The sequence below is a fragment of the Aethina tumida genome, chromosome 3 (assembly GCF_024364675.1).
Source record: "Aethina tumida isolate Nest 87 chromosome 3, icAetTumi1.1, whole genome shotgun sequence".
In the NCBI taxonomy this organism is placed as follows: domain Eukaryota; kingdom Metazoa; phylum Arthropoda; class Insecta; order Coleoptera; family Nitidulidae; genus Aethina; species Aethina tumida.
The window spans coordinates 2,526,520-2,545,489 of record NC_065437.1 but is presented as its reverse complement, the minus strand read 5'-3'; the positions used below and the strand labels follow the sequence as shown (position 1 = coordinate 2,545,489).

Sequence of the window (18,970 nt, the reverse complement as noted above, 5' to 3'; positions counted from 1 at the left end):
TAATTCTGAAGAAGGGGTGAAGTTCCATGAGTTTACCTAGACACCTTTAAATACTGCATTTATTCATAGAATCGATGTATTCTCCTGCAACACATAAACCAAGTGCAACATTGTCTTACATCTTGCTTTACAAACAAATCAAATTCACCATGGCCCAGGTACAAAATAGCAAGTTCACCAACAACCTCTCCAGTGACATAGAGAGGACCATTCCTCTGGTTAAGGTTCCATCATTTAAAGCCAATCCTTTAGCCTGGTTTGCTAATTTGGAAGCCACTTTCCGAAGGTCTTTTGTCCGTGATTACGAAAGGTTTTATTTCCTCGTGTCATCCTTGCCAACGGAAGTCAATTGGGAAGTAAGTGACATATTCGAGAGGCCCGTCGAAGACATAACTTACGAGTTATTAAAAGAAACAATAAGTAATTGCACCATGTGGAGGGCGACACAATACCTGGTGCAAGAGGAGGTATTGGAACACACGCCAAGCCGCTTCCTTGAACATCTGCGCCATCTTTCGGATGGAGCAATGTCGGAGAGCTTGCTGGAAACTTTGTGGCTTAATGGGTTGCCATGTGACATTAAAGACAAGGTGGTTAATTACTATGTGCCTTTGTATCTCAAGGCGGACATCGCTGATTCCATCGGAGAAGTTCGTAGGATGAAAGTACATAGGTTTGGCATGCTTGGTCTTCTTATAGCATTGGCGGATCATGACGACGATGTCAGAAACGAAGAGCGTCGTAGACTTAGGCAACGTCCCAGGAGTCCTCCCAGTGGACAGAATGAAAGGATGTGTTGGTACCATACGAGGTTTGGGGTCGAATCAAGAAGGTGTACCCCACCATGTAGTTTCCTCAACAATGTAAATCAATAAATTGTATATCAACTTGTCAATAAAAGATATAAATATTAATATTTGTTATTACCTCACCGAAATAATATTCGAAAGAAGTACTGAATGCTTCTTCCATAAGTATCACCCTCAAATTCGAATGGAAATAGAGAAAGGGAGAAGCTGGAGGTACCAAATACCTCATTGAAAGTTGGAAAAGAGTTTCCTTATTTTGTTGAATGAAGCTAAGAACATTAGTATTAACAATACTACAATACAAAACTGTTCAATGAAACTCCATGATTACATAAGATAAAGAATCACTTCGAAGTATACATTAAATGGAAAAATTGAAGCTTTTGACTTCGTATGAAAAAGTATCATTTTATTTATCTGGAATTAAGAAAATACCTTCAGACAGAATGTTGTTACAAAATAGAAGAAAAGGGAAGTTGAAGCTTTTAACTTAGTCCATTTTGGATGTGTTTAAAAAAACTGAAACTTCCCTTTATGTTTCTCTTTATTCTCCTTGAATAAGTTAAACAGAAATAGAGAAAGGGAGAAGCTGAAACTATTGTCTTCATAGTTTCCTCTTGTTCTTCTAGTATTAGTATATATTTAGAAAATGCTGTACAAAGATAAATTATATCATTTTACTGAACATTACTATCGAAACATTTCATCTTTGCTTATTTTTCTATGGATGTACACTCTTACATTAAATTTATGTCCATTTTTACAATTATTTTATGTTTTTATACTTTTTATATTTACAAAATGTTGTACAAGAATAAATTACAACATTTTGTTGAACACTACTCTAAAAATACTTCATCTTTAATAATCTCATTGTGGAAGTATGTTGGTCATTCATGTTTTCATGTCCATTTTTACAATTATTTTAAGTTTTTTCTACTTTCTATATTTGTAAAATGTTGTACAAGGATAAATCACGGCTTTTTATATTTACAAAATGTTGTATTTATAAAAATATAAAATAATTCTAAAAATGGACATGAAAACATGTATCGAGTATGACCAGTGTTTATCCACAGAAAGATAATCAAAGATGAAGTGTTTTGATGGTATTGTCCAGTAAAATTATGTAAATTATCGTTGCACAGCATTTTGTAAACATAAAATAAATGTAAAAATGGACAAGAAAACATACATCGAGTATGACCAGTATATATCGACAGAAAGATTATCAAAGATGAAGTGTTTTGATAGTATTGTCCAGCAAAAAGATGTAAATTATCTTTGCACAGCATTTTGTAAACATAAAATATATAAAAATATAAAATAATTATAAAGATGGACATGAAAACATGTATCGTGTCTGACCAGTATATATCCACAGAAAGATAATCAAAGATGAAGGGTTTTGATAGTATTATCCAGCAAAATTATGTAATTTATCCTTGCACAGCATTTAGTAAACATAAAATGTATAAAAATATAAAATAATTGTAAAAATGGACATGAAAACATGTATGGAGTATGACCAGTATATATTTACATAAAAATAATCAAAGATGAAGTGTTCTAATAGTATTGTCCTGTAAAATGATGTAATTTATCCTTGCACAGCATTTAGTAAACATAAAATGTATAAAAATATGAAATAATTGTAAAAATGGACATGAAAACATGTATCGAGTATGACCAGTATATATCCACAGAAAGAAAATCAAAGATGAAGTGTTTTGATAGTATTGTCCAGTAAAATGATGTAATTTATCCTTGCACAGCATTTTGTAAACATAAAATGTATAAATATATGTTTTTCTTATATTTACAAGAAACTAAGCAAATAAGCTCTGTAGAGTAAAAAATATATGTCGTCTAAAAATAATTTTCTTTCTAGTATTAAAATTAGTTTTAAATCTTGAAGATAATTAAAGATTACCTAAATTACTTTAATAAAGTTACTCATATCAATATTATTCGTGAGATAATTCAATATTAGGTAGATTTCAAGTAATCCTGAAGATGGGGAGAAGTTCCTTGAGTTTACCTAGATACCTTTAAATACTGCATTTGTTCTATCAATCGATGTATTCTTTCGCAACACACAAACCAAGAGCAACATTGTCTACCTTTAATTCATAAAGTGACTTTGACGTGATATTGCTTTATACAATACCATACAAACAAATCAAATTCATCATGGCCCCTGTAAAAAACAGCCAGTTTACCAACAACACCTCCAGTGACATAGAGAGGACCATTCCTCTGGTTGAGGTTCCATCATTTACTGACAACCCATCACACTGGATTGCTAACTTAGAAGCAGTTTTCCGAAGGTCTTTTGTCCGCGACTACGAAAGATTTTATTTCCTCGTGTCATCCTTGCCGACGGAAGTCAATTGGGATGTGAGTGACATCTTCAAGAGGCCCGTCGAAGACATAACTTACGAATTGTTAAAAGATAGGATAAGTAATTGCCCTATGTGGAGCTCCACACAATCTCTGGAGCAAGAGGAGGTATTGGAACACACGCCAAGCCGCTTCCTTGAACATCTGCGCCATCTTTCGGATGGAGCAATGTCGGAGAGCTTGCTGGAAACTTTGTGGCTTAATGGGTTGCCATGTGACATTAAAGACAAGGTGGTTAATTACTATGTTCCTTTGTACCTCAAGGCGGACATCGCTGATTCCATCGGAGAAGTTCGTAGGATGAAAGTACATAGGTTTGGCATGCTTGGTCTTCTTATAGCATTGGCGGATCATGACGACGATGTCAGAAACGAAGAGCGTCGTAGGCTTGGGAAGCGCCCCAGAAGTCCTCCCAGTGGACAGAATGAAAGGATGTGTTGGTACCATACGAGGTTTGGCGTCGAATCAAGAAGGTGTACCCCACCATGTAGTTTCCGCAACGATGTAGATCAATAAATTATTATCAATTGTATATCAACTTGTCAATAAAAGATATAAGTATTAATATTTGTTATTACCTCACCGAAATAATATTCGAAAGAAGTACTGAATGCTTCTTCCATAAGTATCACCCTCAAATTCGAATGGAAATAGAGAAAGGGAGAAGCTGGAGGTACCAAATACCTCATCGAAAGTTGGAAAAGAGTTTCCTGAAGCTCAGAACAGATTTAATAAACTGTTTAATGAAATGAAAATGAATTACATAAGACTTCGAAGTATACATTAAAGGGAATTTTTTATTTTATTTATCTGGAATTAGGAAAATACTACACAACAACAAGAATGTTGTTACAAAATAGAAAAGTCCATTTTGGATGTTTTTAAAAAACTGAAACTTCCCTTTATGTTTCTCTTTATTCTCCTTGAATAAGTTAAACAGAAATAGAGAGAGGGAGAAGCTGAAACTATTGTCTTCATAGTTTCCTCTTGTTCTTCTACTATTAGTATATATTTAGAAAATGATGTACAAAGATAAATTATTCATCATTATTCAAAATCATTTTACTGAACATTACTATCGAAACATTTCATCTTTTTCTTTTATTTTTCTATGGATGTATACTCCTACATTAAATTAAAATTACATTAAATTTATGTCCATTTTTACAATTATTTTATGTTTTTATACTTTTTATATTTACAAAATGTTGTACAAGAATAAATTACACTACTCTAAAAATACTTCATCTTTAATAATCTCATTGTGGAAGTGTGTTGGTCATTCATGTTTTCATGTCCATTTTTACAATTATTTTAAGTTTTTTCTACTTTCTATATTTTTAAAATGCTGTACAAGGATAAATCACATCACTCTGCTGCTTTTTATATTTACAAAATGTTGTATTTATAAAAATATAATATAATTCTAAAAATGGACATGAAAACATGTATCGAGTATGTCCAGTACATATCCCCAGAAAGATTATCAAAGATGAAGTGTTTTAATAGTATTGTAGAGTAAAATAATGTAATTTATCCTTGCACAACATTTTGTAAACATAAAATGAATAAAAATATAAAATAATTGTAAAAATGGACATGGAAACATGTATCGAGTATGACCAGTATATATCCACAGAAAGATAATCAAAGATGAAGTGTTTTGATAGTAGTGTCCAGTAAACTGATGTAATTCATTCTTGTACATCATTTTGTAAATATAAATACTAAAATAACATAAAATAATAGTAAAAATGAAAATGAAAACTGACGAGTATGACCAATATACATCCAAATAAAGATGAAGTGTTTTGATATTGGATCATCTAAACCTCTCATCCTTAAATGGTAAAAAGTATTTTAAGCAGGCCATAAAAATCTTCATACAGCACATAACCACTGCATATCATACGTAGGAATAAAAGTTCAAAGCAAATTGTTGCCCATAAATCCGACACACACGGAAAGAAAGTGGCGGAGTCAACACAATACAAAGCATAAAGACGTATGTGCGTGAAAATATCATTAGATGAACGTTGGGCTTTATGGCGAAACTTTCCAATATTTCTCTCCAGATAAAACCCCTTAAAGCCGTCTGCCGTCGTACGGATGATGGCAAACGGTGGCTCTCCAAGTGCCACCGGGTCCCCCTTTTTTCAATAAACGTAATGGAGGACTGCGTGTGTGGCGTGGCAATATGAAACGGGACAGCCCTTCAGAAAACGTTAATTCCCGTAGAAAAATCCGAATCTGCTAATTGAAAGTCGGCTTCCCGGACACATCAGCTGTCACAAAGCTTCAATTTGATAATTATTGAAATGGGGTGATATATACGACAAATATATAGGTGAAGTATTTATTTAATTTATGACAATTGATTGTTCATACGAAGTCAAAAGCTTCAATTTTTCCATTTAATGTATACTTCGAAGTGATTCTTGATCTTATGTAATCATGGAGTTTCATTGAACAGTATCGTATTGTAGTATTGTTAATACTAATGTTCTTCAACAAAATAAGGAAACTCTTTTCCAACTTTCAATGAGGTATTTGGTACCTCCAGCTTCTCCCTTTCTCTATTTCCATTCGAATTTGAGGGTGATACTTATGGAAGAAGCATTCAATACTTGTTTCGAATATTATTTCGGTGAGGTAATAACAAATATTAATATTTATATCTTTTATTGACAAGTTGATATACAATTTATAACAATTTATTGATCTACATTGTTGCGGAAACTACATGGTGGGGTACACCTTCTTGATTCGACGCCAAACCTCGTATGGTACCAACACACCCTTTCATTCTGTCCACTGGGAGGACCTCTGGGACGTTGCCCAAGTCTACGACCCTCTTCGTTTCTGACATCGTCGTCATGATCCGCCAATGCTATAAGAAGACCAAGCATGCCAAACCTATGTACTTTCATCCTACGAAGTTCCCTGATGGAATCAGCGATGTCCGCCTTGAGGTACAAAGGCACATAGTAATTAACCACCTTGTCTTTAATGTCACATGGCAACCCATTAAGCCACAACGTTTCCAGCAAGCTCTCCGACATTGCTCCATCCGAAAGATGGCGCAGATGTTCAAGGAAGCGGCTTGGCGTGTGTTCCAATACCTCCTCTTGCTCCAGAGATTGTGTAGAGCTCCACATAGTGCAATTACTTATCCTATCTTTTAACAATTCGTAAGTTATGTCTTCGACGGGCCTCTTGAAGATGTCACTCACATCCCAATTGACTTCCGTTGGCAAGGATGACACGAGGAAATAAAATCTTTCGTAGTCGCGGACAAAAGACCTTCGGAAAACTGCTTCTAAGTTAGCAATCCAGTGTGATGGATTGTCAGTAAATGATGGAACCTCAACCAGAGGAATGGTCCTCTCTATGTCACTGGAGGTGTTGTTGGTAAACTGGCTGTTTTTTACAGGGGCCATGATGAATTTGATTTGTTTGTATGGTATTGTATAAAGCAATATACAAAGTCACTTTATGAATTAAAGGTAGACAATGTTGCACTTGGTTTGTGTGTTGCGAAAGAATACATCAATTGATAGAACAAATGCAGTATTTAAAGGTGTCTAGGTAAACTCAAGGAACTTCTCCCCATCTTCAGGATTACTTGGCACAGGTTGAAATCTACCTAATATTGAATTATCTCACGAATAATATTGATACGAGTAACTTTATTAAAGTAATTTAGGTAATCTTTAATTATCTTCAAGATTTAAAACTAATTTTAATAATAGAAAGAAAATTATTTTTAGATAACATATTTTTTACTCTACAGAGCTTATTTGCTCAGTTTCTTGTAGATATAAAAAAACATATATTTATACATTTTATGTTTACAAAATGCTGTGCAAGAATAAAATACATAATTTAATGAACAATACTATTAAAACACTTCATCTTTGATTATCTTTCTGTGGATATATATTGGTCATACTCGATACATGTTTTCATGTCCATTTTTACAATTATTTTACATTTTTATACATTTTATGTTTACTAAATGCTGTGCAAGGATAAATTACATCATTTTACAGGACAATACTATCAGAACACTTTATCTTTGATTATTTTTATGTAAATATATACTGGTCATACTCCATACATGTTTTCATGTCCATTTTTACAATTATTTTACATTTTTATACATTTTATGTTTACTAAATGCTGTGCAAGGATAAATTACATCATTTTACAGGACAATACTATCAAAACACTTCATCTTTGATTATCTTTCTGTGGATATATACTGGTCATACTCGATACACCTTTTCAAGTCCATTTTTACAATTATTTAATATTTTTATACATTTTATGTTTACAAAATGCTGTGCAAGGATAAATCACATCATTTAACTGGACACTACTATCAATATACTTCATCTTTGATTATCTTTCTGTGGATAAACACTGGTCATACTCGATACATGTTTTTATGTCCATTTTTACAATTATTTTATATTTTTATACATTTTATGTTTACTAAATGCTGTGCAAGGATAAATTACATCATTTTACAGGACAATACTATCAAAACTCTTCATCTTTGGTTATCTTTCTGTAGATATATACTGGTCATACTCGATACATGTTTTCATATCCTTTTTTATAAATATTTTATATTTTTATACATTTTATGTTTACAAAATGCTGTGCAAAGATCAATTACATCATTTTGTTGGACACTACAATCAAAACACTTCATCTTTGATTATCTTTCTGTGGATATATACTGGTCATACTCGATACATGTTTTATGTCCATTTTTACAATTATTTTATATTTTTATACATTTTATGTTTACAAAATGCTGTGCAAGGATAAATTACATCATTCTGCTGAACATTACTATTAAAATTCTTATTTCAGATTATCAAAACTCTTCATTTTTGTTTATTTGTGTATGGCTGTTACATTTTTCATGTTCATTTTTATAATTTCTTTACGTTTTTGTACCTTTTATGTGTACAAGTATAAATTACACCATTCAGCTGACTTCTGTTTGCATAAACTTCTCTTTAAGTTTAATTATGATGTACCCATTCCAACATTCATTAAGAAAAACTCCTGCGACACTTATCTTAATTGCGAATCTCCTCAGCGAATATCTTTCCAGGAAAATGTTTATCTACATTCCGTCCAGATATTTTTCATGCCGCCTAAATTTTTCCCAGACCGCTTTAGAAATTCATTTAAGCATCGCAAACACTCCGAAGTGTCGCCAACTATCGCGGATTAAAATCTTGAAGTGTTTGCATAAATTCCAGCATATTAACGGGTCTGCAAATAAGAAAACAACATTCTCCCCTTCACGTTCCGTGAGCGTAAACTGTTTCACACCCCCCAGGCGGGGCTTTGTGCCGTCACGAATTGATATCGTCAAAAGAAGAGTTTTAAATTAAAAATACCTTGCTCCCGATGTCGCACCCCGAGCAAAATATGCAATGCCCTGCATTGGTAGTGTCCAAACATCGTATCGAGGGGAGGGTTTTAATTTCGACGAGATCAAAGTTTATTGAATCAGGAAACTTCCTGATTCCTCCAGTATTGTTTACAAGAACTAATTAATTGCCTTAAGTCTCAAATAAAAATAACGTAATCGTCTTAATTGTTATGTCAGTGCTAATTATTGCCTGCAGGTGTGTCAGGAATCCTGTTAAATGTTGTACAGTTATCTAAATTACTAATTAGTCGTCAGACAGAAAGCAGACATTAAAGACTATAAATTATCGATAAATTAAATTACACACCACAAAACTCTGCCATAAAACGCTTTAGCACTCGCCTGTTGACTTTCCTGCTGTAATAAACCACATTGCACCTGCGGAGGCCTCTTTCAGAAGTTAATAAAGGAAAAATTGATGCTAACGATGGGCAAAGAACTAATTGATTGTGTGACTAACTTTACAGCCCATTTGTTTAACCCCCATAAGGCTTAAGTTGTCTATAATGGCGCCATATTGGATTCTGGATTATTAAATAATAAAAGAACAAAGGTGAAAGATTTTTGTTTAACCTCCATAATTAAGTTATTAAGATTAGCTTTAAATCTAAGTACTATTAACAGTTTAATTGCTACATAATTCAACAGTACAACAGATTTACTCTAAAATATCCTATTGTTGATTCTTCAATGATTTCTAACAAAAAAATGGTAATACCTTTCAAATTAATGCTTCTGAGGTTACATTTAGAAGAAGAACAATAATTGGTGAGTAATTTTTCATGTTTAGTGCATTTGTTTCATTTTTATATAGAGTTAAATTATCTGTAATGGTTCAATTCTTAAACATTGTATATTTGATTCTTGACTGACTTCCAGAAAAGTTGAGGTAAATCAATATTGTCTGGAAATTCTGAACCAATTTGTTCTTCGGAGATCCTTTTAAGAAGTTAATAAAAAATGAAATGAATGAAAAAGAAGAACAATGATTGATGTGTGACCTTCGAAGTTTGATCCATTTGTTTAACCCCCCTAAGAGTTAAATTGTTCACAAAAGATTTAATCTAGAATAGCCTATTGTTGATTATTGACTGATTTATGTCAAAAAAGTGGTAATACTATTTAAATTAATGTTTCAAAGGATACATTTAGAAGAAGAACAATAATTCATAAGTAATTTTTGTTGTTTGGTGCATTTGTTTCATTTTTATATAGAGATAAATTCTATAATGGTTCAATTCTTGACCATTCTGAATTTGATTAATAACTGACTTCCAGAAAAATTGAGGTAAATCAATATTGTCTGGAAATTCTGAACCAATTTGTTCTTCGGAGATCCTTTTAAGAAGTTAATAAAAAAAGAAATGAATGGAAAAGAAGGACAATGTTTGATGTGTGACTTTCGAAGTTTGATCCATTTGTTTAACCCCTCTAAGAGTTAAATTGTTCACAAAAGATTTAATCTAAAATAGCCTATTGTTGATTATTGACTGATTTATGTCAAAAAAGTGGTAATACCATTCAAATTAATGTTTCAAAGGATACATTTAGAAGAAGAACAATAATTCATAAGTAATTTTTGTTGTTTGGTGCATTTGTTTCATTTTTATATAGAGATAAATTATCTATAATGGTTCAATTCTTGACCATTCTGAATTTGATTAATAACTGACTTCCAGAAAAATTGAGGTAAATCAATATTGTCTGGAAATTCTGAACCAATTTGTTCTTCGGAGATCCTTTTAAGAAGTTAATAAAAAAAGAAATGAATGGAAAAGAAGGACAATGTTTGATGTGTGACTTTCGAAGTTTGATCCATTTGTTTAACCCCTCTAAGAGATAAACTGTTCAAAAAAGATTTAATCTAGAATAGCCTATTGTTGATTATTGCCTGATTTATATCAAAAAAGTGGTCATACCATTCAAATTAATGTTTCAAAGGATACATTTAGAAGAAGAACAATAATTCATAAGTAATTTTTGTTGTTTGGTGCATTTGTTTCATTTTTATATAGAGATAAATTATCTATAATGATTCAATTCTTGAACATTCTGTATTTGATTAATAACTGACTTCCAGAAAAATTGAGGTAAATCAATATTGTCTGGAAATACTGAACCAATATATTCTTCGGAGATCCTTTTAAGAAGTTAATAAAAAAAGAAATGAATGGAAAAGAAGAACAGTGATTGATGTGTAACCTTTGAAGATTGATCCATTTGTTTAACCCCTCTAAGAGTTAAATTGTTCACAAAAGATTTAATCTAGAATAGCCTATTGTTGATTATTGACTGATTTATGTCAAAAAAGTGGTAATACTATTTAAATTAATGTTTCAAAGGATACATTTAGAAGAAGAACAATAATTCATAAGTAATTTTTGTTGTTTGGTGCATTTGTTTCATTTTTATATAGAGATAAATTATCTATAATGATTCAATTCTTGAACATTCTGTATTTGATTAATAACTGACTTCCAGAAAAATTGAGGTAAATCAATATTGTCTGGAAATACTGAACCAATATATTCTTCGGAGATCCTTTTAAGAAGTTAATAAAAAAAGAAATGAATGGAAAAGAAGAACAGTGATTGATGTGTAACCTTTGAAGATTGATCCATTTGTTTAACCCCTCTAAGAGTTAAATTGTTCACAAAAGATTTAATCTAGAATAGCCTATTGTTGATTATTGACTGATTTATGTCAAAAAAGTGGTAATACTATTTAAATTAATGTTTCAAAGGATACATTTAGAAGAAGAACAATAATTCATAAGTAATTTTTGTTGTTTGGTGCATTTGTTTAATTTTTATATAGAGATAAATTATCTATAATGGTTCAATTCTTGAACATTCTGTATTTGATTAATAACTGACTTCCAGAAAAATTGAGGTAAATCAATATTGTCTGGAAATACTGAACCAATTTATTCTTCAGAGATCCTTTTAAGAAGTTAATAAAAAAAGAAATGAATGGAAAAGAAGAACAGTGATAGATGTATAACCTTTGAAGTTTGATCCATTTGTTTAACCCCTCTAAGAGTTAAATTGTTCATAAAAGATTTAATCTAGAATAGCCTATTGTTGACTATTGACTGATTTATGTCAAAAAAGTGGTAATACTATTTAAATTAATGTTTCAAAGGATACATTTAGAAGAAGAACAATAATTCATAAGTAATTTTTGTTGTTTGGTGCATTTGTTTAATTTTTATATAGAGATAAATTATCTATAATGGTTCAATTCTTGAACATTCTGTATTTGATTAATAACTGACTTCCAGAAAAATTGAGGTAAATCAATATTGTCTGGAAATACTGAACCAATATATTCTTCGGAGATCCTTTTAAGAAGTTAATAAAAAAAGAAATGAATGGAAAAGAAGAACAGTGATTGATGTGTAACCTTTGAAGATTGATCCATTTGTTTAACCCCTCTAAGAGTTAAATTGTTCACAAAAGATTTAATCTAGAATAGCCTATTGTTGATTATTGACTGATTTATGTCAAAATTGGTAATACTATTTAAATTAATGTTTCAAAGGATACATTTAGAAGAAGAACAATAATTCATAAGTAATTTTTGTTGTTTGGTGCATTTGTTTCATTTTTATATAGAGATAAATTATCTATAATGATTCAATTCTTGAACATTCTGTATTTGATTAATAACTGACTTCCAGAAAAATTGAGGTAAATCAATATTGTCTGGAAATACTGAATTAATATATTCTTCGGAGATCCTTTTAAGAAGTTAATAAAAAAAGAAATGAATGGAAAAGAAGAACAGTGATTGATGTGTAACCTTTGAAGATTGATCCATTTGTTTAACCCCTCTAAGAGTTAAATTGTTCACAAAAGATTTAATCTAGAATAGCCTATTGTTGATTATTGACTGATTTATGTCAAAAAAGTGGTAATACTATTTAAATTAATGTTTCAAAGGATACATTTAGAAGAAGAACAATAATTCATAAGTAATTTTTGTTGTTTGGTGCATTTGTTTCATTTTTTATATAGAGATAAATTATCTATAATGGTTCAATTCTTGACCATTCTGAATTTGATTAATAACTGACTTCCAGAAAAATTGAGGTAAACCAATATTGTCTGGAAATACTGAACAAATATATTTTTCGGAAATCCTTTTAAGCAGTTATTAAAAAAAGAAATGAAAGGAAAAGAAGAACAATGATTGATGTGTGACCTTCGAAGTTTGATCCATTTGTTTAACCCCTCCAAGTGTTAAATTGTTTACAATAGAATTAGTCTAGAATATCCTATTGTGGACTGTCTTTCTTTAAAAATTCTATTTGGTCGTTGTTTCATTTTTAAATGAGGTTAAATTATCTATAATGGTATAATGGATTGATGACTAACTCCAGGAAGATTCTTGTAAATCAATATTCCCCCTTTAATACCGTACAAATTCATTTCTCCGAAGACATCACTCGCACCTGTCCACCTAGCCATCTCTTCCGTCGGCCAAAAGCTCGCTCGGACACACTTCCACACTTCCACACTTCCAGAAGTACGCGTAGTACGGCCGCCGCACGTCGCATGTGTGCAAGCCGGGTCTACGTCGCCTCTCACCGCCGGTGCGATATCCATTCTGATGCTAATATAGATTTAGGGGAGCCCCGAACCGGAGGCAGGGAACCGAAGGCCCAATGTCAGAGTGGCAGATGCAGTTTTCTCATTGTTAGGGTGGCTGGGCGACGTGCACGGACGCGTGTCGGTTCTCGGTGCACCGCGACGCGATCGTCTCGCTGTGATATGTATCGAAAGTTTGTTGCGGTGCGGGTTGTTTGTTTTTCTTTTTAGTTTTTTGGTTCGACGATGTGATCGTGTAGTGGTTGTTTGTTGACACGTTGGGTTAGTTTTTTTTTGGGAGCAAAATGGGGAACGCCAACTCGGGCACGAGGAAGTCGAGAAGTTTGCCAACTTCGCCGGAAGTTAGGAGGTATATCACAAGTTTCAGTGTCGCTGGGAAATGTTTTAAAAGGATTTCACCAATACTATGCATTTGTATTTCAATTGTAATGCTTCGTTAGACACTAATTATAATATTTATGAGCAAATTAATTAAATTTATGGTCCTTAACACCACTCAAATGTAACTACCACCATTTTTTTGTTGTATTAATTGGATTTATAAGATATATGTAATAATTTATACTTAATGTAGTTTATTTTTGTGACTTTAATGTTAATTTAAAATTTTTGATGGTTTCCAATTAGCTAATTAACATAATTTGACTTATTAACAAAATTGTCTGTAACATCTGCTTGAAAGTATACACAAAAATACTTTTAGATGGAATATTAATACAAAAATCTTATTTAATTTGGTCCTTCTATCAATAGAAACATCTAACAACTCAATCTTATAAGATTGGAAGATAGAAACTCTGATAATTGACTTCTGGTGAAGCAACAGAGTTGATAACAAAATTGTCTGTGGCATCTGCCTGAAAGTATACACAAAAAATACTTTTAGATGGAATATTAATACAAAAATCTTATTTAATTTGGTCCTTCTATCAATAGAAACATCTAACAACTCAATCTTATAAGATTGGAAGATAGAAACTCTGATAATTGACTTCTGGTGAAGCAACAGAGTTGATAACAAAATTGTCTGTGGCATCTGCCTGAAAGTATACACAAAAAATACTTTTAGATGGAATATTAATACAAAAATCTTATTTAATTTGGTCCTTCTATCAATAGAAACATCTAACAACTCAATCTTATAAGATTGGAAGATAGAAACTCTGATAATTGACTTCTGGTGAAGCAACAGAGTTGATAACAAAATTGTCTGTGGCATCTGCCTGAAAGTATACAAAAAAATACTTTTAGATGGAATATTAATACAAAAATCTTATTTAATTTAGTTCTCTTATCAATAGAAACATCTAATAACTCAATCTTATAAATTTGGAAGATAGAAACTCTGACAATTGACTTCAGGTGAAGCATCAGAGTTGATAATAAAATTGTCTGTGGCATCTGTCTGAAAGTATACACAAAAAATACTTTTAGATGGAATATTAATACAAAAATCTTATTTAATTTAGTCCTCTTATCAATAGAAACATCTAATAACTCAATCTTATAAATTTGGAAGATAGAAACTCTGATAATTGACTTCTGGTGAAGCAACAGAGTTGATAACAAAATTGTCTGTGGCATCTGCCTGAAAGTATACACAAAAAATACTTGTAGATGGAATATTAATACAAAAATCTTATTTAATTTAGTCCTCTTATCAATAGAAACATCTAATAACTCAATCTTATAAATTTGGAAGATAGAAACTCTGACAATTGACTTCAGGTGAAGCATCAGAGTTGATAACAAAATTGTCTGTGGCATCTGCCTGAAAGTATACACAAAAAATACTTTTAGATGGAATATTAATACAAAAATCTTATTTAATTTAGTTCTCTTATCAATAGAAACATATAATAACTCAATCTTATAAATTTGGAAGATAGAAACTCTGATAATTGACTTTTGGTGAGGCATCAGAGTTGATAACAAAATTGTCTGTGGCATCTGCCTGAAAGTATACACAAAAAATACTTGTAGATGGAATATTAATACAAAAATCTTATTTAATTTAGTCCTCTTATCAATAGAAACATCTAATAACTCAATCTTATAAATTTGGAAGATAGAAACTCTGACAATTGACTTCAGGTGAAGCATCAGAGTTGATAACAAAATTGTCTGTGGCATCTGCCTGAAAGTATACACAAAAAATACTTTTAGATGGAATATTAATACAAAAATCTTATTTAATTTAGTCCTCTTATCAATAGAAACATCTAATAACTCAATCTTATAAATTTGGAAGATAGAAACTCTGATAATTGACTTCTGGTGAAGCAACAGAGTTGATAACAAAATTGTCTGTGGCATCTGCCTGAAAGTATACACAAAAAATACTTGTAGATGGAATATTAATACAAAAATCTTATTTAATTTAGTCCTCTTATCAATAGAAACATTTAATAACTCAATCTTATAAATTTGGAAGATAGAAACTCTGATAATTGACTTCTGGTGAAGCAACATAGTTGATAACAAAATTGTCTGTGGCATCTGCCTTAAAGTATACACAAAAATACTAATATTAAGACAAAAATCTATTTAATTTAGTCCTTCTATCAATAGAAGCATATAAGAACTCAATCCTATAAGATTGGAAGATAGAAACTCAGATAAACTACCCGAATAAAAATTATACTTATAACTTCCCTTAGGCGATTTTACCCCAGCTTTATTATCTTTAAAATATGTAAGCTATTAAAGGATTTGGGGGGTTGAGGGCGAATCACTTCGAGTTGTGCAATGAATAATCTATTTTTATAACCTGAGATTTATCCCTGAGGTATACATGTGACTTATTTTATAACAAAGACATGAATAAAATTACAATTTTGTCTCCAGCTTATCTTCAAGGACAACTGTAATATAATAAAATTCAAATTATAAAGTTATAAGTACTTCTTGGAGGTGTATTTTAGTAATAATATAATACACAAGTATGTCAATGTAAGAAGATAAACTCAGGCTAGTTAGTTTAATTAACTCAATATGCTTGTGACATGTTAAACATGATTCATTGTTTGGCTTACTTTCAATAACTGATAAAGATTATTTATAAATATGCCAATAATACAGCTGGTTATCATCCAAGAAATCTTTAACCTTGAGTGAGGTTCACTATTTGCATGTGCATGTTCATCGATAAATTATAAACCAGTACTACCATATAACTGTATCTTCTTAACCGATATTTCGGTTAATAAAGCAAACAGCATGCTCCGTACTATAACATACATGTAGTTTTTTTACATTTATAATTACAACTGTCACAACAACAGCATTAACATCTTGGCATCTTCAGACTGGAGAATGTAAAAGGATTATTTAATTATGTTGAAACTCCAGATAGAGTAAACAAGTCACAGTGTTAATGACTTACATTTTTTTTAAGGAGCAATCAAATTAACACCGTTTGCCTTTTTGAATAAAATCAACAACCTAAATAATTCCATAACGTAAATATTGTTGTTTAGATTAAATGTAGATGGTCGTAACTGTGTTTATGAGCTCATCTATATTTGCCTTATAATTTATCAGCATCATCTCCATGCAAATGAATTACCTCTCTCTAAAATTCAATTAAATTAACGTACATTAAATGTCACTGCTGGTCCAGACCACTTCAGTAAGCTAAACAGAGGGAAAAAGGCAGAGAGTTTAATTACAGCACGTTTAAAATTAACCTCAATCGTGATTAACCGCTGAAACCACTTAAGGGTCATACAGTTGTTTGATTTGGGCAACACATAAATAAACGATTAGTTTTATAAATAATTGTGTTGGTTGTGTTCAATGTTTTTGTGCTTCAGTATAAAATAAACAAACCAAAGTTGGGAGCATCTGAGGACAACAATGACTTTCAGTCTGGTTTATAAATATTTAATGTTGATTTGTTGTTTTAGGTCTTCAGCAATTCCTCACAAGGGAGGAAGTGCAATACCATTGCCAGGATCAGCAATACCAGCTAGGAGATGTCCTCCGGATAAAGTAAGGCCAGTGGCCAGCTCCAGCAGGGCTGGCAGCCCCGCCATGTCCATGATACCAAGAGGATCACCTGCTGGTACTCAAATATCAAGCCCGTACCAAACTAACGGGCAACAAAAGAATTCGATGTTGGACAAGCTGAAGCTCTTTAAAAGCAACGAAAAGCCGGTGAGCTCCACCAACGGTAAACGCACCAGCTCAAGCAGTGGTGTGTCGTCAGCTCGAAGCGAACGCAGCGACAGCAGCGCCAGCATCGAGCCCTCGGTGGACCTAAAGCCGGTACGCAACACCTCCAGGCTCCAGCAAGCCAGACCGAAGAAGGCCACACCGTCGAAGAACAGCCCGAGCAGCGGCAAGAAGGAGATCGCCAACGGGCAGGCCAAGCCGTCGAAAACGGCGTCCGACGTGGAGAAGCACGCTCACAAAGTGGCCAACCTTCCGGCAACCAAGCTGGCCGAGCCCAAGGTACGCGTGTCTTCTGGTAAGCCGTCGGAGGTGGGTGTTAAAAATCACCACCCACCGAGCAACATACCCACGCACAACGTGCAACATGCACCTGGCACGGGTATTCCGAAACCGACCGCGGCCATCAAGGGTACCAGCAAGGTGGCGCGTAGCGAGGACAAGTGCGTTGCGGCGATCAAGTCGCCGCCGTCCGGGCTCTCCCGGGAGAGCTCCCAGAACAACATATCACACAAGCCAGCCGTTGCCTTAGTGTCGCCGATGAAAAATGACAAGGAGAACCAGCTGTCCGAGAGCAGCCACAGCGCCTCCACGGGACACCACAGCAACTCCAGCGAGAGCAGCGTCATTTACAAGCCTTCGAGTGAAAGTGGCTCCGAACACCACAACATCATCCCCAATCGCAAGGAGCCCTTGCAATACATATCAGATGCGGAGCAGACTCCACCACCTCCTCAACCCATCACCTCGGACCCGGTGAAGGAGAAGCCTGACACTCCGGAGAAGCAGGAGCACGAGAAGCTGTCCCCGAGTGACGACAACAAAAACATATCACCCAAACGGTACGTTACCCCTTTGTAACCAACTAACCTAGTTTACAATTTTTTAGATATTGCTCTGGTACTACCATATATGAATAAATATTATACTTGTATAAGGAACATTTCTGAAGACTGTAGTCATAATAATTTATTCATTTAACAAGTATAATCTAATTTAATCAATTTAAACTTAATTTAGGCAATAAAATTAATAAAAATCATTTAAAAAATAATAACCTGTCTTAAGAATATGGTTAATTGTTTCTGAAAGTATGAAAAACATTCATTTTTAAATATTGGAAAAATTTTACTTATGCTCCAGTACTACCATACATATATATTATCCTTCCATCCAGTACTACCATTTATATATATTATCGTAGAATAATGAAAGATTTTGGAAAAATTAATGATAATAATTTATTAATATAACAATTATAATTGTATTTAATAAACTCAGACTCAATTTGAACAATAAATTATAGAGAAATGAATAAAAATTACTTTAAGGTTAAGAACCAGTCTTGAGAACATCGTTAGTTGTTACTGAAGATATGAAAGAACTCATTATTTTATAAATATTGAAACTATTTTACTTATACTGCTCTAGTACTACCATTTCTAATTATTATCTTATACTTATACTGCTCCAGTACTACCATTTCTAAATACTATTGTTAAATAATGAAAGAT

The 18,970-nt window shown here is 32.6% G+C and overlaps 1 protein-coding gene across 4 annotated transcripts in view; it reads left to right on the top strand.

Moving 5' to 3' along the window:
• LOC109603017 (protein sickie) overlaps window positions 1–18,970 on the top strand; it is a 211,460-nt gene that overhangs the window by 124,153 nt on the left and 68,337 nt on the right. For all 4 annotated transcript variants that reach the window (XM_049964722.1, XM_049964721.1, XM_049964723.1 and 1 more), the window contains one exon: window positions 17,192–18,298. In XM_049964722.1, the coding sequence (XP_049820679.1) occupies window positions 17,192–18,298 (1,107 nt within the window). The remainder of the gene's footprint in view (window positions 1–17,191; window positions 18,299–18,970) is intronic.